Here is a 20,968-nt window from a genome sequence, read left to right on the forward strand (position 1 = left end):
GGTTTTATACACATTAGTAAAAGTAGAGAAAATCTTGAAGGATTATTTTTGAGGTTGCAAAGTATGGATGGATCGCTTAGGTTCTTGCGTCAGTGAAGACAGATGGAGATTTTATAGTTTGTCATTCCTTAAAGTTTCTCTGTTGTTGTTGTTGTTTTTTTTTTAAACCCCCGAGCGGTGGTTATTCTTTCTAAGAATTGTGGCAGAGGGGAGGCCTACTCTAAGGTGTGCTGGCACGGACACTCCGGCTCCACCTAGTGGGTTGGCGTTACCCAAGCCCGGCCCTGGGGGGAGAGCGCGTGCAAACGGAAAGACATGGAGGCCTGGCAGCGCTGTGCAAGGGAAAGGCGATCCCAAACTTTCTAGCAGCCACAGGGCGAGTATGCGGGCAGATCGGCGGCGGCCAAACCTCTGCCGAGAGGTTAGCGCCTTCTGACCAACGGAGGGGGAAGGTGCAGCCCGCACTTGAGTTTTTGCAAGTCCAGCGGCAGCCCCGCCGCGTCCCGGTCCCGATCGCTTGACTTTCTCTTTCTCAGAAGTACCTCGGCGGGGCGGGCCACTTAATGCATGGGTCCGAGATTCCGGTGACCGTCGGCTTGTTTGCAAAGTGAGCAGGAAATGCACAGGCGGCAGAAGACAAGTTTTTTGCTCTTCCGATCATCGTGACCCTGGAGAAACCCTTTCCTTGGCAGCGTGGCTGCCCTGACCGTAGCTGACCGGTTCTCGGTATTGTTTTTCTGTGTAGACTAACTTGTGACTTAAGTAATGCTGGAGGGTTTTGCAATTTTTTTTGCATCCGAATGAAAGGTGGAGGTTTTATAGGTTAGAGCGAAATGCAGCTTGACCAGGGGAACAAGGTGACAGGGAATGACGGCAAAATAAGGTAAGCGATGATATGGTTTTTTTTTTCCAGTATAAAGAGAAGAAAAGAGACTGGAGGGAAGTCGCAATGTTCGGGCAAAATGCAATAGACTGTTTTCCACTGAAACTTGGTTTAAAATGTTTTGGCACACATCCTTGGCTTTTAAATCTCTGGCAAATTCGCAGCTTTCTATTTATGTGCACAGCCTTTATTTCTGTCTATTATGGAAAGAATAATGCCAGTCCCTCGCTCTACTTCCATTGCCTAGTTTTCAGCAGTGATATAATCATCCCTTGTTGCACTTTAGGAGTGTTTTCACCTGCTAATGATTTGCTTGTTTGAGCCAGAACAAGTTAACAGGTTTTTGTTGACATTTCTTGTATCCTGATCCCCTTGAAAACAGGCCATAATCCTTTTCAGAACAAAGAGGCCACCTGTAAACCTGAACTTTAAGCTCTGCACCAACTGCAAACCTTTTTTTTTTTTTTTTTTAAATATAACAACTTAACTTTAACTGTTTTATTCTTAATCTTCTGTGCCTTGCACAGTTTAAGGACTTGTTATTCATAAGACTAACTTGGTGTTTGTGGTCAAAAGTTTGCCGTATAGTGAATATAAGAATCTGTTAGATGTGCTTCCTGCAGGATTTTCCCTCTGCTGTACATTAATATTGTTGTTTTGAGAGACTTCTTGGCCACTTTCTAGTACTTACAAAAATAGGCAGAGATAGGAGCCCAGTTTAAAATCTGATTAAAAAAAGAAGAAAGAAGAGCTGATGTCTCACTAAATTCCAACTGTATTATTGGAATTCTTTTCCTAATATCCAGGGTTCTGAATTCTGTCTCTTTCTTGATTACTCAGAATACAAACATGACTCTGTAATAGAAACATAGAAACGACGGCAGAAGAAGATCAAACGGCCCATCCAGTCTGCCCAGCAAGCTTCACATTTTTTTTTCTCATACTTATCTGTTTCTCTTAGCTCTTTGGTTCTATTTCCCTTCCACCCCCACCATTAATGTAGAGAGCAGTGATGGAGCTGCAACCAAGTGAAATATCAAGCTTGATTAGTTATGGGTAGTAGGGGAAGTAACCGCCGCAATAAGCAAGCTACACCCATGCTTATTTGTTTTACCCAGACTGTGTTATTCAGCCCTTATTGGTTGTTTTTCTTCTCCCCTGCTGTTGAAGCAGGGAGCTATGCTGGATATGTGGTTAGTATCAGTTTTTCTTCTCCCCTGCCGTTGAAGCAGAGAGCTATGCTGGATATGCGTGAAGTATCAGTTTTTCTTCTCCCCTGCCGTTGAAGCAGGATATGCATTGAAAGTGAAGTATCAGGCTTATTTGGTTTGGGGTAGTAACCGCCGTAACAAGCCAGCTACTCCCCGCTTTGTGAGTGCGAATCCTTTTTTCTTCTCCCCTGCTGTTGAAGCAGAGAGCTATGCTGGATATGCGTGAAGTATCAGTTTTTCTTCTCCCCTGCCGTTGAAGCAGAGAGCTATGCTGGATATGCGTGAAGTATCAGTTTTTCTTCTCCCCTGCCGTTGAAGCAGAGAGCTATGCTGGATATGCGTGAAGTATCAGTTTTTCTTCTCCCCTGCCGTTGAAGCAGAGAGCTATGCTGGATATGCATTGAAAGTGAAGTATCAGGCTTATTTGGTTTGGGGTAGTAACCGCCGTAACAAGCCAGCTACTCCCCACTTTGTGAGTGCGAATCCTTTTTTCCACATTTCCTCTTGCTGTTGTAGCTTAAAGCGATGTTGGAGTCACAGTAACCATGTGTATGTTTATTGAATAAGGGTATTATCTCCAGGCAGTAGCCGTCATTCTGGCGAGCCACCCACTCTTTATTGACGGCCTCTTGATTTTATGGATCCACAGTGTTTATCCCTCGCCCCTTTGAAGTTCTTCACAGTTCTGGTCTTCACCACTTCCTTCGGAAGGGCATTCCAGGCATCCACCACCCTCTCCGTGAAGAAATACTTCCTGACATTGGTTCTGAATCTTCCTCCCTGGAGCTTCAAATCGTGACCCCTGGTTCTGCTGATTTTTTTTCCTATGGAAAAGGTTTGTCGTTGTCTTTGGATCATTAAAACCTTTCAAGTATCTGAAAGTCTGTATCATATCACCTCTGCTCCTCCTTTCCTCCAGGGTGTACATATTTAGATTCTTCAATCTCTCCTCATAAGTCATTTGATGAAGACCTTCCACCTTTTTGGTCGCCCTTCTCTGGACCGCCTCCATCTTGTCTCTGTCTCTTCGGAGATACGGTCTCCAGAACTGAACACAATACTCCAGGTGAGGTCTCACCAAGGACCTGTACAAGGGGATAATCACTTCCCTTTTCTTACTCGATATTCCTCTCTCTATGCAGCCCAGCATTCTTCTGGCTTTAGCTATCGCCTTGTCACATTGTTTCGCCGACTTCAGATCATTAGACACCAAATGTATTTCCAACTTAAATTTGTCAGCACGATTGTACTATCTGGTCACTGTGTAACACCGTTTGGTTAATATTTTTTTTTTATTTTTGTAATCAAAATCTTTGGGGGAAAATGCATAAACTATGATTAAGATATATGGGTTCTTAAATTTCCCTTTGAGGCTGAGCATTTGTTTCATTCTGACCTTAAGTAAATAGAACTTGTTCACATAGCAGCCCCCCTGATAAACGGGCCGATACAGTACAGTGCGCTCCGACAGAGTGCACTGTTAACCCTCTGTTGGATGCGCATTTTCGACCCGCTAGCGTTACCACTTATTCAGTAAGGGGCTGAAAACGCGCGTCCAACCCCCTGAACCTAATAGCGCCCGCAACATGCAAATACATATTGATGGCCCTATTAGGTATTCCTGTGCGGTCCCGAAAGTTACCAAAAGTTAAAAAAAAAAAAAAAAAAAAAAAAGAAAAATTGAAGTCGGCCCGCGGCTCGAAAACCGGACGCTCAATTTTGCCGGCGTCCGGTTTCTGAACCTGTGGCTGTCAGCGGGCTCGAGAACCAATGCCGGCAAAATTGAGCATCGGCTGTCAAACCCGCTGACAGCCGCTGCTCCGGTCCAAAAAGAGGTGCTAGGGACGCGCTAGTGTCCCTAGCACCTCCTTTTGCCTGTTTTACCGTGGACTTTACTGTATTGGCCCGAAAGTGATTTTATGCTGTTGAGTGATGTTTGTTATTAGTTGGGTGAATGTGCATTTTAGCCTCTCTTTCCTTTCATAAGAACATAAGAAATTGCCATACTGGGTCAGACCAAGGGTCCTCAAGCTCAGCATCCTGTTTTCAACAGTGGCCAATCCTGGCAAGTACCCAAACACTAAGTAGATCCCATGCTACTGATGCCAGTAATAGCAGTGGCTATTTTCTAAGTCAACTTGATTAATAGCAGGTAATGGACTTCTCCTCCAAGAACTTATCAAAACCTTTTTTTAAACCCAGCTACACTATCTGCACCAACCACATCCTCTGGCATTCAATTCCAGAGCTTAATTGTGCGATGAGTGAAAAAGAATTTTCTCCGATTACTTTTAAATGTGCCACATGCTAACTTCATGGAGTGCCCCCTAGGCCTTCTATGATCCGAAAGAGTAAATAACCGATTCACATTTACCCGTTCTAGACCTCTCATGATTTTAAAGATCTCTATCATATCCCCCCTCAGCCGTCTCTTCTCCAAGCTAAACAGCCCTAACCTCTTTAGTCTTTCCTCATAGGGGAGCTATACCATCCCCTTTATAATTTTGATTGCCACCCAAATAAACCAGCAATGATCCAGGTGCATAGTCTGAATGGTTTGGTTAAAACACAATGTAGAAACACAAAATATGCTCACAGATAAGATCTGTAAGGCCTATCTAATCTGCCCCAATTACTTTTAATATAATACCATAGGCCCAAGTTGATATCTGGTTTTCCCTTTACTTTTTGCAGTTAAGCCTGGGGAGAACACCGAGATCCTTCATGAATTTTGTTAATGCTTTTGCTTTTACCACCTCTAGTGGGAGTTTGTTCAATCCATCCATCACCCTTTTTCTTTGAAGAAATATTTCCTAATTTTGCTTCTAACCTACCCTATTTTCAGTCCTGAGACCTTTTGACTTAGAACTTCCTTTTCACTGAAAGATTTTTGCCGCTTGCATTATTGATTACAATTTTACAGCCTCTATACTGTATACAGAAAATGGATTGTGAAATTTAGGATACAGTTTTACTGTAACTTACATCCCATGATAGTTATTGTGAACTAATTCTGAGCTTTGAATTTATTTTCTAATGGACAGTAATTGTGAGGAACCCCCCCCCCCAATAAGCTTAGCAAATAGAATGTGAAAGCCACATAGAGGCAGTCTCCTTTTCATAAGGTGATGAAATGTGGCATGCAGTATTTAAAATGCATGTGTGTGTATGTATGTATGTATATATGTCTATATATATATATATATATAAAAACTAACTAAATAAACATTTTTATATATTCAGCTGTCCTTTGTGCCAGTGGCAGAGAGTTCCAAAGCACAGGTCCTGCAACAAAGAAAAGTCTCTCCTGAGATTCGACCAAATGTACCTGCCGTATTGATAGGACATCTAACAGACCTGTCTGTCATGATTGCAGCTCATATATATATGAATATATAGTCTAATAATCCTGTAAAAGCACATTGTTGGGTACAGATCATTTAAGTGAATTTAAAAATTGAATGCTTGTTGTAGTGGAGTGTCTGGGTTCCACAAATTGACTAGGAAATATGCAGGCCTAACCTGATGATAAATTCTTTCTAGCATCTCAAGCCATTCTTGATCCACTTAAACTTGACTTCAACCCTCTACATTTTATAGAGGTAGACCTTGCCTAAGTTTTCAGTGACAGCCAGGGATCAAAATTCGATCCTCAGTCCTCCCCATCACCAGCCTAACTGCTCTCTTCAACACTGATTGCCAGCTACTTCTTGACTCTCTGTCCTATCTGGGGTCTCCTCTTACCTCTTTGATCACAATTTGTGTCTCATCTGATGGATTCTTCTTCACCAGTAGCTGTCTTTGCGTCCCAACATTCTGGCCCTGAGACCTCTTTTCTCTCTTTGCTCATTTCCTTGGTGCTCTCATCTCTTTCCATGGTTTTCAGTGCCATCCTTATAGCAGTCAATCCCAAATCTGTCTTCTCTGCATCAGAACTTTCACCCAGAATCCAGATCCAAATCTTTCTGCTTGTCCAACATTACTAACTTAAATTTAACATGACCAAAAACAGAATTTCGTATCTTTCCTCAAACTTTTTCTTTCTTTACCCTCTTTGTATGTCCATCGATAACACAGTCATTTTTCCAGTTCCTTCATCCTGCAAGCTTGGAGTCATCTTCGACTGCACTATGTTGTGCAGTGCTGTATAGTCTCTGCTCTGTACAGTTTTCATTCTAGTCAAAATAATGTCATTTGTTTCTCTCTGACATCACCAGAAAGAAAAGGAATGATTCTGAACATGCTAACAAAACTTTTATCCATTTTCTCATCACCTCCTGTTTAAACTACTGCTGCCTGTATGCCACACATCACCCAAGGAACTATCCATCTCCATTACAGTCTATCCAAAATTCAGCTGCATGACCTTTCTTCCTCCAGTGCCCTTGTAACCTCATAACCCTTCTTTAATTATGACATTCTTTCCATGTCAAGCTTCTCCTGTTCACCTATGAAGTGCTTTTGCTTTGCAGCTCCTCTCCTCTCTCCTCCTTGTGACCTCCATTTATTGAACAAACTGCTCTTAATGTAGCATTTTAGCATGGTTTTGGATAAGTGCAGGGAAGGAGAACTAGGTAGTGCTATAGAAGTCACTGCTAGTAATAAGAGCACTATGTATGTTGTATCTACAAATTGCTCTGTTTATAAATTCTGTTGATAGGGTCCTTTGTTTTAGTTTAAACCAATTTTCACCCACAAATTCCTGGATTTTTCCAAAAGTGACAATTGGTTAAACTAATTTTCACCTTCATTTTAGGCTGATTAAAGAGCAGCTCCAGAGCTGCAGATGCAGCATCTCAAGGCCTACAGCATCTGCTGGAAGCCAGTGTGGGCCAAAACATCTTTATTTGTTTACAGAGATTTTTCTCACAGGACAAGCAGGATGGTTGTCCTCACGAAATGGGTGACATCGAGGATGGAGCCCACCACGGAAAACTTCTGTCAAAGTTTAAACAGAACTTTGACTGGCCCCTACTGGGCATGCCCAGCAAGGCACTGACCCTGCAGCCAGCAGGGGTCTCCCTTCAGTCTTCTTTTTTCCGCGCAGCAGTTGCCACGCGGTGAAAGGAGCTCTCTTACCACGTTCCTGACAGGAATTCGGTATTTTTCTATCCGAAGAAAATTTGCCCCTCAGGGGTCTCCCTTCGACAAATTTTTGTCACTTTCGCGGAAACCGGTAAGTTTTTTCCCTTTTTTAATCGGCGGCCGTCGATTTTGGCCCTTGAGGCCTGTGGGAACTTACTGAGCCCGCGCCTAAATTTGGCCTTAAGCCATGGCGACGGGGTTCCGTCGATGTCCGGATTGTACCCGGACTATGTCCATCACTGACCCCCATAGGGTTTGTGTTTTATGTTTGGGTAGTGAGCATGATGTCCTGACTTGCACCAAATGTGCCTTAATGACACCTAAGGGTCGCAAGGCCAGGATGGAGAAGATGGGGCTCCTCTTCCATGCACCCACCCCAACGCCATCGATAGCATCGACGTCATCGGAACCGGCACCGTCGAAGTTGCACCACCATCGCCAACCCGCCGGTGACCGTCCACCATCGATGACTTCTCGGCCGTCGACTCCTGTCCCCTCCCCGGATGACCGAGGAGATCGGAAGGATAAGCATCGCCATCGACGGCACAAGTCTCGGCCCGTCGAGGATCCGCAACCATCGACCTCTGAACAGGCCGAGCCACCGAAGAAAAAGCCTCGGTCGGACCTGGCACCGTCCACGTCTCGTTCGCAGGCACCGAGGAAACCCTCACCCTCCCGGGGTGCGGGGGCCGTGATCCCACCGGTTACGGTGGTCCCTCCGGCCCTGCCTCAGCCTCCCTCTCCCGTCGAGCCGGGTATGCTTACCCCTGGTCTCCGGGCAGAACTGGACCGGCTGGTCCAGGAGGCCATCGAGAATGCGATGCGAAGATTCCAGCCTCCACCGGCACCGCCTCCGGCACCGATTCCGGCACCGCCTCAGGCACCGACCTCAGCACCGACTCTGCCACCGAGGATGGAACCGACCACCGAGCCTATAGTGGAAGCGTTGGCACCGATACTAAATCGTATGGAGGCACTTATGCGCGCCCTTCCATCGGTGATTTCATTAGCACCGACTACACCATCATCTCCGGAAGGACATTCATCGACAGGAGAAACACCGTTCCGGATTCCTCCGTCCGGTGTCGTTCCATCGGTGCCTTCACATACCTTTCCACCGATTTATCCTTCGGCTCCATCGATTCCAAGATCGGCACCGATTCCATCGGTGGCCCCGAAGCCCTCGATGCCGTTCACTGTTCCGCTTGCAGCACCGGTTCCATCGATGCCTTTGGATCCTCTACCAGGTCCTTCAGGACAGCAAACCTTACATGATCCTTATGATACCTGGGGTGATGATTCATCTTCAGATACAGATTTACCATCCCCACCATCTCCTACAGAGAGTAGAAAACGATCTCCTCCTGAAGATCTCTCCTTTATAAATTTTGTAAAGGAGATGTCAGAAGTTGTGCCTTTTCAGCTGCAATCTGAGACCGATGACAGGCACCAAATGATGGAGCTGCTCCAATTTCTGGATGCCCCCAAGATCATCGCTTCCATCCCCATTCACCAAGTATTTCTGGATCTTTTAAAGAAAAACTGGGAATCACCTTCATCTGTGTCACCAGTCAATAAAAAAGCTGACTCAACCTACCTCGTTCAGTCAGCACCAGGATTTCAGAAGTCTCAACTGGATCATCGCTCTGTTGTAGTTGAGTCTGCGCAAAAGAAAGCCAAGCGTTTAAAGCCACACTCTTCCACTCCCCCTATCAAGGACAACCAATTTCTTGATAGTGTGGGAAGGAAAGTGTATCATGGGGCTATGTTGATATCTCGTATAGCTTCATACCAACTTTATATGACTCAGTACAACAGAGCTATCCTTAAACAAATGCAGGACTACGCTGACACCTTACCGGACCAATACCAGCCACAGCTTCAAGCCCTCCTTCACAAAGGATTTGAAGCTGGGAAGCACGAGATCCGAACGGCCTACGATATCTTCGATGCTTCCACGAAAGTCTCAGCTACTGCCATCTCAGCCAGACGTTGGGCTTGGTTAAAATCATCCAACCTTCGCCCAGAGGTTCAGGATCGTCTAGCCGATTTACCCTGCTTAGGGGATAATCTGTTCGGAGAACAGATTCAACAAATTGTGGCGGAATTGAAGGATCACCATGAGACGTTGAAACAACTTTCGTCTGTTCCATCTGAGGTATCCTCCAAACCACCACCTAAGAAGGACTCCAAAAAGTCATTCTTTCGGCCACGTCGTTATTACCCTCCGTCGACTAGGCCTCGTCCGGCTCGATCCTCCACCAGACCTCAGCCACGCCAACCTCGGAAACAAAGACCTGCTGTAGCCCCACCCCCCGGGCCTGCGGCAGGCCTTTGACTTCCCGACTCGGAGCACATGCCATATCCCACTCCCCCACATCCCTGTAGGGGGTCGTCTGTGCCACTTTCTACAGCATTGGATACGGATTACCTCAGACCAGTGGGTGCTGGCGATTATCGCACAGGGTTACCACCTCAATTTCATAACTCTTCCGGCAGACTCCCCGCCGCTTCAAGCGTGGAGTCTATCCAGCCATTTGGCTCAATTACAACAGGAAGTATCTCTTCTTCTGCAATCAAATGCTATAGAACTCGTTCCTCCCTCTCAACGAGGCAAGGGATTCTATTCCAGATACTTCCTAATTCCAAAGAAATCAGGAGGGCTACGTCCAATTTTAGACCTTCGAGCCCTCAACAAGTATCTGCAAAAAGAAAAGTTCAAGATGGTAACCCTGGGCACGTTACTCCCTCTGCTGCAGAAAGGGGATTGGCTATGCTCCCTCGACCTCAAGGAAGCTTATACCCATATTGCGATAACACAATCCCATCGCAAATATCTGCGGTTTCTCGTAGGCCGCGACCATTATCAATACCGAGTACTGCCTTTCGGTCTGGCATCTGCTCCACGGGTCTTCACCAAATGCCTCGTAGTTGTAGCAGCATTCCTCAGGAAGGAAGGTGTCCACGTATACCCCTATCTGGACGACTGGCTGATCAGGGCCTCCACCCCTCAGATTGCCCGGTCCTCCCTACAATTGACAATCAACACACTCCTTTCCTTAGGGTTTCTTGTCAATTACGAGAAATCTTGCTTCGTCCCATCTCAAACCTTATCTTTCATTGGGGCAGACTTGGACACCTTACAGGCAAAGGCCTACCTTCCGCTACAACGGGTCCAAACTCTCATGTCCCTAGCTCACCAGCTCCAGTCTCAAGACACTGCCACAGCTCGCCAATTCCTAGTTCTCCTAGGACACATGGCATCCTCGGTTCAAGTCACTCCCATGACCAGACTAGCCATGAGGGTAACACAATGGACTCTACGACAACAATGGATTCAAGCTTTTCAGCCTCTGTCCTCCATAATCACAGTCACACAAGCGCTGCGCCTATCCTTAACTTGGTGGACGACTCAGGTCAACCTCCTTCAGGGCTTACCCTTTCTTCCACCGGATCCGCAAGTTATCCTAACCACCGACGCTTCCCACATCGGTTGGGGGGCCCATGTGGACAATTTTCAAACCCAAGGGTTATGGTCCAACGAGGAAGCCGAACACCAGATCAATTTCCTGGAACTTCGAGCAATCCGCTATGCGCTCCGCACTTTCAAAGATCATCTCTTTCATCAGATAATCTTAATCCAGACGGACAACCAAGTGGCCATGTGGTACATAAACAAGCAGGGAGGCACAGGCTCCTTCCTTCTGTGTCAGGAAGCTGCGCAGATCTGGGCGGAAGCCCTCTCCCACTCTATGTACCTCAGGGCCACTTACCTGCCGGGAGTAGACAATGTATTGGCAGACCGGCTGAGCCGTGTCTTCCGACCGCACGAGTGGTCACTCGATCCTCTGATAGCGACCTCTCTGTTTCACAAGTGGGGTTCTCCCCGCATAGACCTCTTTGCGTCCCCTCAGAACCACAAAGTGGACGATTACTGCTCTCTCATTCGGAGCCAGAACTCTCGGCCGAGGGATGCATTCTCCCTCAAGTGGACAACCGGTCTGCTCTACGCATTCCCCCCACTTCCTCTTGTGTCAAAGACTCTCGTGAAGCTACGCCAGGACGGAGGAACCATGATCCTGATAGCACCTTACTGGCCACGCCAAGTATGGTTTCCAATACTCCAGGATCTCTCCATCCGCAGGCACATTCCTCTGGGAAAGGACCCGCATCTGCTCACTCAAAACGACGGATGCCTCCTCCATCCCAACCTCCAAGCCTTGTCCCTGACGGCATGGATGTTGAAAGGTTAGTCCTTCAGCCTTTCAACCTTTCAGATTCCGTTTCTCGAGTCCTGATAGCTTCACGAAAGCCTTCCACAAGAAAGTCTTACTCATACAAATGGAAAAGGTACACATCATGGTGCACTTCTCAGTCCCTTGATCCCCTTTCCTGTCCAATTTCCAAATTCTTGGACTATTTATGGCATCTCTCTGAATCAGGTCTTAAAACCTCTTCCATTAGGATGCATGTCAGTGCGGTAGCCGCCTTCCATAAAGGTGTACAGGGTGTCCCTATTTCAGTACAACCCCTAGTAACACGTTTTCTTAAAGGCTTGCTCCATCTGAAGCCACCCTTACGGCCTCCGGCCCCATCCTGGGACCTTAATCTGGTTCTTGGTCGTCTAATGAAACCTCCTTTCGAACCTCTGCACTCCTGTGAGTTAAAGTATCTCACATGGAAAGTGTTATTCCTTTTGGCTATCACTTCAGCTCGCAGGGTTAGTGAATTACAGGCCCTAGTTACCTATCCGCCTTACACTAAACTCCTGCAGGACCGGGCGGTACTCCGCACTCACCCTAAATTTTTACCTAAGGTAGTTTCTGAGTTTCATATCAATCAATCCATCATACTACCTATCTTTTTTCCCAGGCCCCACTCCAACTCTGGAGAACAGACCCTGCATACCCTAGACTGTAAACGAGCTCTAGCCTTTTACCTAGACCGTACAGTTTCTCACAGGAAGAGCACTCAATTATTCGTCTCTTTCCATCCTAACAAGTTAGGACAACCTGTGGGTAAGCAGGCTCTTTCCTCCTGGTTGGCGGACTGCATTTCTTTCTGCTATGAGCAGGCTGGCATTCCTTTCCAAGACCGTGTCAAAGCACACTCTGTGAGGGCCATGGCGACGTCAGTGGCACACCTTCGATCGGTGCCGCTTCCTGACATCTGCAGGGCTGCAACCTGGAGTTCTCTCCATACCTTTGCAGCCCACTATTGTTTGGACAAAGCTGGAAGACAGGACTCCATCTTCGGCCAATCTGTCTTGCGTAACCTTTTTCCAACCTGATGTACCAACACCCTTCCACCTGCCCGGTAGGGTGCGGATGCCCTTTCCCAAATTCCACCCCACTTGTACTGCCTGTTGCACGTCGTTGGGTGCATTTGGTGCAAGTCAGGACATCCTCAGCTCGGTACTCACCCATTTGTGAGGACAACCATCCTGCTTGTCCTGTGAGAAAGCAAATGTTGCTTACCTGATGTAACAGGTGTTCTCACAGGACAGCAGGATGTTAGTCCTCACGAAATCCGCCCGCCACCCCGCGGTGTTGGGTTCGTTTTGTTTTTACTTTCTAGGCACTGCCTGTAGCTTTGAAAATCAGACTGAAGGGAGACCCCTGCTGGCTGCAGGGTCAGTGCCTTGCTGGGCATGCCCAGTAGGGGCCAGTCAAAGTTCTGTTTAAACTTTGACAGAAGTTTTCCGTGGTGGGCTCCATCCTCGATGTCACCCATTTCGTGAGGACTAACATCCTGCTGTCCTGTGAGAACACCTGTTACATCAGGTAAGCAACATTTGCTATATGTTGCCTATACACAGTTCTAGGCTGCTTACAGTATATACATGCATAAAATGTAAGACAAAAAGCACAGGGCAGCAAAGAAAAAATAGCATAAAATCCTGCTCTTAACAATCAAATGCCTAGCGGAAAAAATGTCTAATAATTTTTTAAACATTTTTGTGCATTCAGCTGTCCTTTGTGCCAGTGGCAGAGAGTTCCAAAGCACAGGTCCTGCAACAAAGAAAAGTCTCTCCTGAGATTCGTCCAAATGTACCTGCCGTATTGATAGGACATCTTACAGACCTGTCTGTCATGATTGCAGCATGCATTGAGGATTATAAATATGGAGAAGCTGGTTAATCCAAGGGAGAGAATCCATTCTAAGCATTTTGTGAATTAATAAAACAGTTATATACTGAATTCTCTCTTTGATTAGGAGCCAGTGGAATTCTTTCAAAATAGGGGATATATGCTTCCTTTTATTTACACTAGATATCAACTTGGCAGCAGAGTTCAAAAGGACCTGTAAGGCACGCAGTGCATATTTAAGGAGGCCAATTACGTTGCAGTAGTCAGTCAGTGGTTAATAACAAAAGAGACTGTACAACCCAATGAAATCCAGATAAAGATAAGGGTTTTCAGGGCCGCAGAAACTGGAATTTATAATACCTAAATTTTACCACTGTACTGTTTGAAGTCCCACCCCCCACCAGTATAAGCGCTCACCCTCCAGTGCCACTGATGTGCTGTTTCAAGTCCCATCTCCCCCTTCCATCAAGCAGCCAACGTGCCTGCTGCTTGGTATTGATGGAGCATTTGAAATGAGCCACGACTACCAGAAGCACTTCCTGGCAAGCTCTCTGGACCCACAAAAAAGAAGTGCAGTGCTGCAGACCGCGGGAACCTCAGAAAGCTTTTGTGGAATGAGAGAGAAGATAGGCCAATCCACCCCTGGCTGCAGCTATCGGGGCTTCAGGCATGCCCCAATGGGCCGGACCAGCCTATCACGTGGATTGGGGTATGTTAGTCACAGCGGCCTTATGCTTGTGGAGCTGCTGTGACCCGTACTAGCCCCGCAGAGCTGGAGCTTTCCCTGAGTTTCTCTGTGGTCTGCTGTCTAATTTTTACGATGGAGGTGACAGCTGCGGCAGTATGGGCTGGCTTCCTGCTCTTCTCCCCAAATAACATTGCGGCGGCATAGGCAGCTCCCCGCGCACCTCCCCAAGCAGCACCGCGGTGGCATGGGCTGGCTCCTCGGGCACCCCTCCACTTGAATCACCTCAGCAGACAGAGGCAGTGTTGATCTTTGCCACTGGAAGCCCGCGGTCCCCCCGGGAGGAGCCCGTAGGGACCCAGGCCGCTGGGAGTGTCAGAGTCTGGCGTGCCCACAGAGGCAGGAAGAGAACTATCAGGTTCGAGACTAGGAACAGGTTGGAGATATGCGAACCAGAAGAGCGTTGGTGATGACAAGGCTTGGGACAGAGCCAGAATCGGGCAAGGTCAAAGTCCAGGAATCAGTCCGAGGAGTGGCCAACGAAGCAAGGGTCAAGATCCAGAGGTCAGACAAGGTCAAGAACAGGCTGAGGTTGTAGGCTGGCAGCAGGCAGGCAGACGAGTCAGGAACAAGCTGGGTCTTTACCAGAAAGGCAGTCCGAGGTAAGACCGGGAAGACGAACAACGAAGACAGGAACAAGCAGGCAAGGAAGCAGGTACAAGCAGGAACAGAACTGGAACAGAAGGATCCTGGAACGAGACTAGGAACAAGCAAGCAGGAACACGAGCAAGGGCAATCTCAGGAACAAACCGACCCGATTGCCAAGGCAAGGAAGTGAGGCCAGGAACTTCCTTTAACATCCTTTCAATCAGGGTGCGCCGCGGAACTAGGACCCGCCCTCGAACCCATATCAGAGCGGCTGGTCCTTGTGCGCGTAGGGGCGTGGCTGGCTGTTGAGACGCCGAGGCCCAGCGTGAGACCTGGCATGCGAGTGAAGGCCCGGTAACCACCGCCACGGAACGTTGGGGGCCTAGCCGGGCTTGCGAGAGCCGTAAGGGAGACAGGACTGGGACCAGCTGGGTGACCCCGAAAGTGAGCGGTCCCGCGGGCGGGACAACCACGGGTAGGGTGCGTAACATCATGAGGATTGGTGATTCTGTTTTTCCATTGTATTTCATACAATCTTGTTGCAGTTTCCAGTTCAGTTTTTGTCTGCACGTTTCTATTTATACTTTATGGTCACTTTATTCTGTATTTGGTGAGGGTCTTTCAGTGTTCTGCATGTGTGTCCGAGGTGAGGTATTCTGCTAGCATATAGTTTCTGTATAGGGATCTTTAATAGCCTGGCCTGTTCTATTTTCCTAATAGGTGTATTGGTGTTTTAGGGCCTGGTGTTATATTTGCATTGTTGCCTTGTCATAGGTAGGATTGACACTGTTTGTGCTGGCAGTTAGTGCAGATTTGGTATGCAAGGTTTACTGTATTGTAATTGTAATTTAGTTGGTATTCTGAGGGTCAAGCCCACACCCAATATAATATTCATTATAATTCACCTAATGTGCTATGGGTTCCAAGTGTCCTTTTTTTGTAGGGTTTTCTGGTTGGCACCACAGCAGTGCACATAAATATAATATACATGTTGTGATATTTTTACCTCAAAAAAACCTACTTTGAATGTCCTTTTCCATCTGTTATACATTCATAATTTTTTAATTGTGTGAGAGAGATGGAGGGGCAGACTATAAGGTTTGCTTAGGATACATAATACCCTTACATCAGCCTTGGCTGCACTGGCTCCAGGATTCCATCTGGAGCCAAGTCTCTGCCAGGGCTTAATTTTTCTTTTTTAAAGCCTTTGAGGAACAGCAGTAGAAGTAGGCAGAACAGAGCCTGGAGAAGTATAAAAGAAGAAGACTGTATAGAGCCAAGTCAGTGGCAATGCCCTGGAGTAGTAGAGCACGGAGAAGCAGAGGTAAGCTGCATTCACAGAAAGGGAGGGGATGAACCAGGAGGAAGTGCCTGTGCAGTGTTTGGGAGGCTTCTGTCTGAGGTGGCTGGGCTGGCTGAGCTGAGCTCTAAGAAGGGACAGCTGGCTGTGGAATCGCAAGCCTCCTGGAGCATGGGGGTGCCAAGAAGGGTGGGAATGGGAAAGGGAGGGGACTGTTGCATGCTGGGGAAGAGCTGACAGCAAGCAAAAACTTTACAAGACATGGCAGTACTGGAGCAGGGGCAATCACTGTTTGAGCACATGAGCAGCAGCACAACAGTGGAATGTGCATGTCTGAGAGAGAGAAGTAGGTGTGTGTGTCAGAGAAAACCCCCTCTGTCTCTCACACACAAACACATTGTGGCTGTAAGTGTGTGTTTATATGTGGGTGTCTTTCTCTCTGACACAAAGTGTGTGTGTGGGTGTTTTTCTGTCACACTCATTCTCTCTCTCTGACACTAATTCACACCCACACATTGAGAGCTATAATGTGTGTGTGGTCTTTGGGTCAAATATACACTCTCACTCTCTCTCTCACACACACACACACACACACACACACACACACACTCAGATACAGACAAAGTGGGTGTTTGTGTCTGAGAGATTTTGTGTTTGTGTCTCTGACACAGGCTAGCAGTCTGGTTGTCTCATTAGCTGGCAACTAGTTCAAGAACTGATTGGCAAGATACTTTAACACCAGAGCAGAAACCTAGGATATACATTTGAGATGTAGCCAAACTTGTTTGGGGGGGGCCAACCAAATGCATGGGTGGAACGATGACTGCAGCTGGTTGCTCACCCCTGGTCTAGGGTGTGCTGTACTACTTAGTTATTTAGGAAAACTGTGAAATTTATGTTGGAGACTTTTTACTCAATTTTGCCAGGCTCTAGGTTACATAATATACTTCTCAAAAATCAATTTGGCTTGCTTTTGGGAGCTGTGGATATATGCGCTGCAGGGAAATTGCATGAGAGAGTCAGATACCCTGTGGGCTGATTTTGAAAAAAATACCCAGGCTGATATTTTCCTGCAATCCGCCCCTGGCTGCAGCCACTAATAATAAGATTGTGAATGCTGTTGTAATTGGGAGAGAAAGAGGAGATTCACATAGGGGCTATGAGGAAAGAAAGGGTCATGCTAGGCAGGGGATGGAGTTAGAGAGAGAGGGATACTGCTGAGTGGGAGAATCTGCTTAAAATTCTTTTATTGTCCTGGCTTCTAACTATTTATTTAACAGTTTTATATATCGAAATTCTTGTAAGAGGTTACAAATCAATTCGGTTTACATTGTAACAGTAACAGTGCCTCAGAGAGTGCAATTACATTGAAACAAGGGAATACAAAACTAGGATCATGAATTGATGAAAAAAAAACCCAAGGGTATAACCAAGGGTATACAAAACTAGGATCATGAATTGATGAAAAAAACCAAGGGTATAACTCAGTAACAATATTAAAAGTCTGGTAGGGTTATGATTGGTTTGAGACAGTAGTATTGGAAAATGATCTTGGGATTTGGACTTTAGATGGACAAATAGTGTTCGTCTATATCGAGAGAAGGTTGGAAAAGCCAATGGACTACTAGTGAGTGAACTGATTTGGTTCAACAGGCATCTGATTTAAGCAAAGGCCTGCTTGAAAAGCCAGGTTTTGAGTCTTTTCTTAAATGTGACCGGGCAATGTTCAAGCCGGAGGTCTGGCGGAAGAGAGTTCCACTGTGTTGGTCCAGACGATGAGATGGCTCTCTTTCTTAATGTGGTTTTTAATGGGGGGACCTGGAGGGTGTCTTTATATGCTGCTCTTACCGGCCTGGATAGTAAGCGAGGTCGGAGAGGGATCTTGAGCTCTAGCGGAGTGATGTTGTAGAGCGCTTTGTGGGTAATGGTAAGAGCTTTGTACAAGATTCTGAATTTGATAGGGAGCCAGTGGAGGTTCATCAGGATGGGAGTAATGTGGTCTCTTTTTTTGGTCCTGGTAAGAATTCTGGCTGCTGCATTTTGCAGCATCTGTAATGGTTTGATAGTATTAGCAGGTAGGCCGATCAAAAGAGAGTTACAGTAATCTATTTTTGAGAAGATGATTGCCTGGAGCACTGTACGGAAGTCATGGAAGTGGAGGAGAGGTCTCAATCGTTTTAATACTTGAAGTTTGAAGAAGCAGTCCTTAGTCGTGTTGCTGATGAAACTTTTGAAGCTCAGTTGTTTATCCATGATGACTCCTAAGTTTCTGACTTGGGGGGATAAGGTAGGAAGGGTTGCGGGATGAAGGTTGGGCAGTGTGAGATTTCCGTCGTGAGATATGAGTAGGAGTTCCGTCTTGTTAGTGTTCAGGACCAAGTTGAGGCTTGATAGAAGGGTGTTTATAGACTTAAGGCAGGTATCCCAGAAGTCAAGGGTTTTGTTTAAAGATTCAGTGATCGGTAGGAGAATTTGTACATCGTCTGCGTATAGATAATAGATTAGATTTAGTTTGGAGAGGAGTTGGCAGAGTGGGAGCAGGTAGATGTTGAAGAGGGTTGGGGATAAGGAGGAACCTTGTGGTACACCCAAAGTAGAGCAGACGGGGTGGGACTCTTTGTTGTTAATTTTGACCTTGTAGGACCGGTTTTGAAGGAACGACCTGAACCAGCTAAGGGCGGTGCCTTTGATGCCAATGTCCGATAACCGATCTAAGAGAAAGACGTGGTTCACTGTGTCAAAAGCCGCAGAAAGGTCGAGGAGAATGAGAAGACAAGGTTGTTTTTTGTCCAGACTCATGAGTATGGTGTCTGTTAGTGTGATTAAGAGGGATTCAGTGTTGCAGGATTTCCTGAATCCGAACTGATAAGGGGAGAGGATTTTGTTGTTGTTCAAGAATTCTGTGAGTTGCTGATTTACTATTCTTTCCAATATTTTGGCGAGGAATGGAAGGTTTGCAATAGGGCGGAAATTGGCTGGGTCGTCCGGCGATAGATTAGGCTTTTTCAACAGCAGTTTTAGGATAGCAAGTTTAAGGGGGTCAGGGACATGGCCCTGTGATAAGGAGCAATTTATGATCTCTGCAATATGTTTGGAAATGGTACTAGCTATGGAGATGAGTAGATTGGTTGGGATCGTGTCCAAAGGGTGAGATGCTGGTTTGAGCTTTTTGAAAATGATTTCTATCTCCAGTGATGAGGTAGGCTCGAAGGCTTCAAGTTTTGTATTCAGAAGTGCAGATGCCGTAATGGGGGGTGGAGTGAAAGTTAGATTGTTATTCATGAGCGGCGCAATGAGGTTTGAGATTTTCTTTTTGAAGTATGTGGCTATTTCAGTTGCTTTGCTTGCAGCTTGTTCATCCGGAACAGCTGCCGGTGATGGCTTGATGAGAGAAGAAACAAGAGAAAACAAAGCTTTCGGGTCGAAGATGAAATGATGGATTTTTTTGAGAATAGAAGTTTCTTTTTGTGCGGATGATGGCGATCCTTTATTGGTGCATAATAGATTTGTATGCCGTCAGGTTAATTGACTACCAAAATAAGGTACATAATAAGGTTAATTGACTACCAAAATAAGGTACAAAATAAGGTACAAAATCAGGTACATTAACTACCAAAATAAACTCTATTTAACCAGAAAAATGAATCACATTTTTCCACTAACTTTTCCCAGTTTTTGTTCTTGTCAAAATAAACCCTGATATAGTCCTGGTAAAATAAATAAATACCCCCCCCCCCTGAAAATGAAGCTCTGTATCTGTAGAGCACACTGAGCTCAGTCAACTGGAAATCGTTTGAATCTCTGCTGTGCCAGTGCCACTGATGCTGACTGTAAAAGTGTCTTCTCCCATGTCTTTGGGTAATCGAAGCAAATAATATCCTTCTGCCTTTTGTTCATAAGCTGTCATGCAGTCCAGCTGCCAAAAACTCGCTTCCAGTCTGCATATCCCAGGGGGACGCAGCATATATATATCTGAAGTGGGAAACAGTGCAGGAGATGACCTTTCTCTCACTTGCTTTTCAAGGTCATTACACTTCCAGTCACCAATCAAGTGTAAGTCACTTCTAATGAAGTATAGAAACATAGAAATGACGGCCGAAAAGGACCAATGGTCCATCCAGTCTGCCCAGCAAGCTCCCCATGGCAGTATTTGCTACGCCTTGCAAGTTAACCCCATGTATCAGTCAGTGCTGCTTGATATGCTTTGCTTATAGACTTGGCCGTAGAAGCAGTCCTGTGTTTTTCCCTAATGTCTGCGCATCAGTACCCCAGACTTCTCTGTATCCTCTCGGCCTTTCAGCTCTGTTTCACACACTATTGCTGCATGGAAAGAATGAAATAATACAGCATTAAAGATATTTTCTTTCTGTAGCTTGTGCCATGAGACAATGAGCTGAAATAATTAGGCACTGGTTCTTCTGTTGTCTGCTGACGTGCTTGCAGCCTAAGGCTTTGCTTCTAATCTAGCCCTTAAGATTCAAAGTTCAGTTTTCCTGGTAGTTCTTAGGTTTATACTTTTTATTATTAGATATTATACTTGAGCAAATTATGCTGCAGCCCTGAGGGAGCTGTTATTTTTTGGATGAGACTTTAAACCTTGGTCTGTCTAAATGCTTAGCATTAAAAAATTCATATCATTTTATCAGATGAGTGGGTGCAGAGCCCATTGTCAAGGCCAGAGTTCACCAGATCTGATCCCTATGTATTATGATTTTTAAATATTAATGTGGCATTCACCTCTTCAAGTACATTTCATACTGTACTTATAGTGCCTTTTTTTTTTTTTTTTTTTAACACAGCTGTGTGACATGGATGTTATTTTTTAACTCAAGTTTCCAGCTATTGCCTTTGTATTGACTGATAACGTCAGAACAATATCTACTTGAAACCATCTGTGGAATAATATTCTCTTTAGTACTTAGACACTGGTGCAGTTTGGAGGTTCTTTTCTTATGATAAAGCTGTGGATCGAGATGGATATTGGTTGAGCTGAGATACCGGAGTTTACCACGCACTTTTTATTCTACTTTCTAGGGCAGTGGTTCTCAACCGGTGTGTTGCCACACT

The 20,968-nt window shown here is 45.9% G+C and overlaps 1 protein-coding gene across 1 annotated transcript in view; it reads left to right on the top strand.

Annotated features, from left to right (window-relative positions):
• Positions 1 to 264: 264 nt before the first annotated feature.
• Positions 265 to 20,968, top strand: part of LOC115073128 (acetyl-CoA carboxylase 2-like) — a 107,658-nt gene continuing 86,954 nt past the window's right edge. Inside the window, exon 1 of the mRNA XM_029571310.1 lies at positions 265 to 883. Coding sequence (XP_029427170.1) covers positions 834 to 883 — 50 coding nt within the window. The 5' untranslated portion in view covers positions 265 to 833. The remainder of the gene's footprint in view (positions 884 to 20,968) is intronic.

The sequence above is a fragment of the Rhinatrema bivittatum genome, chromosome 11 (genome assembly GCF_901001135.1).
Source record: "Rhinatrema bivittatum chromosome 11, aRhiBiv1.1, whole genome shotgun sequence".
Taxonomy (NCBI): domain Eukaryota; kingdom Metazoa; phylum Chordata; class Amphibia; order Gymnophiona; family Rhinatrematidae; genus Rhinatrema; species Rhinatrema bivittatum.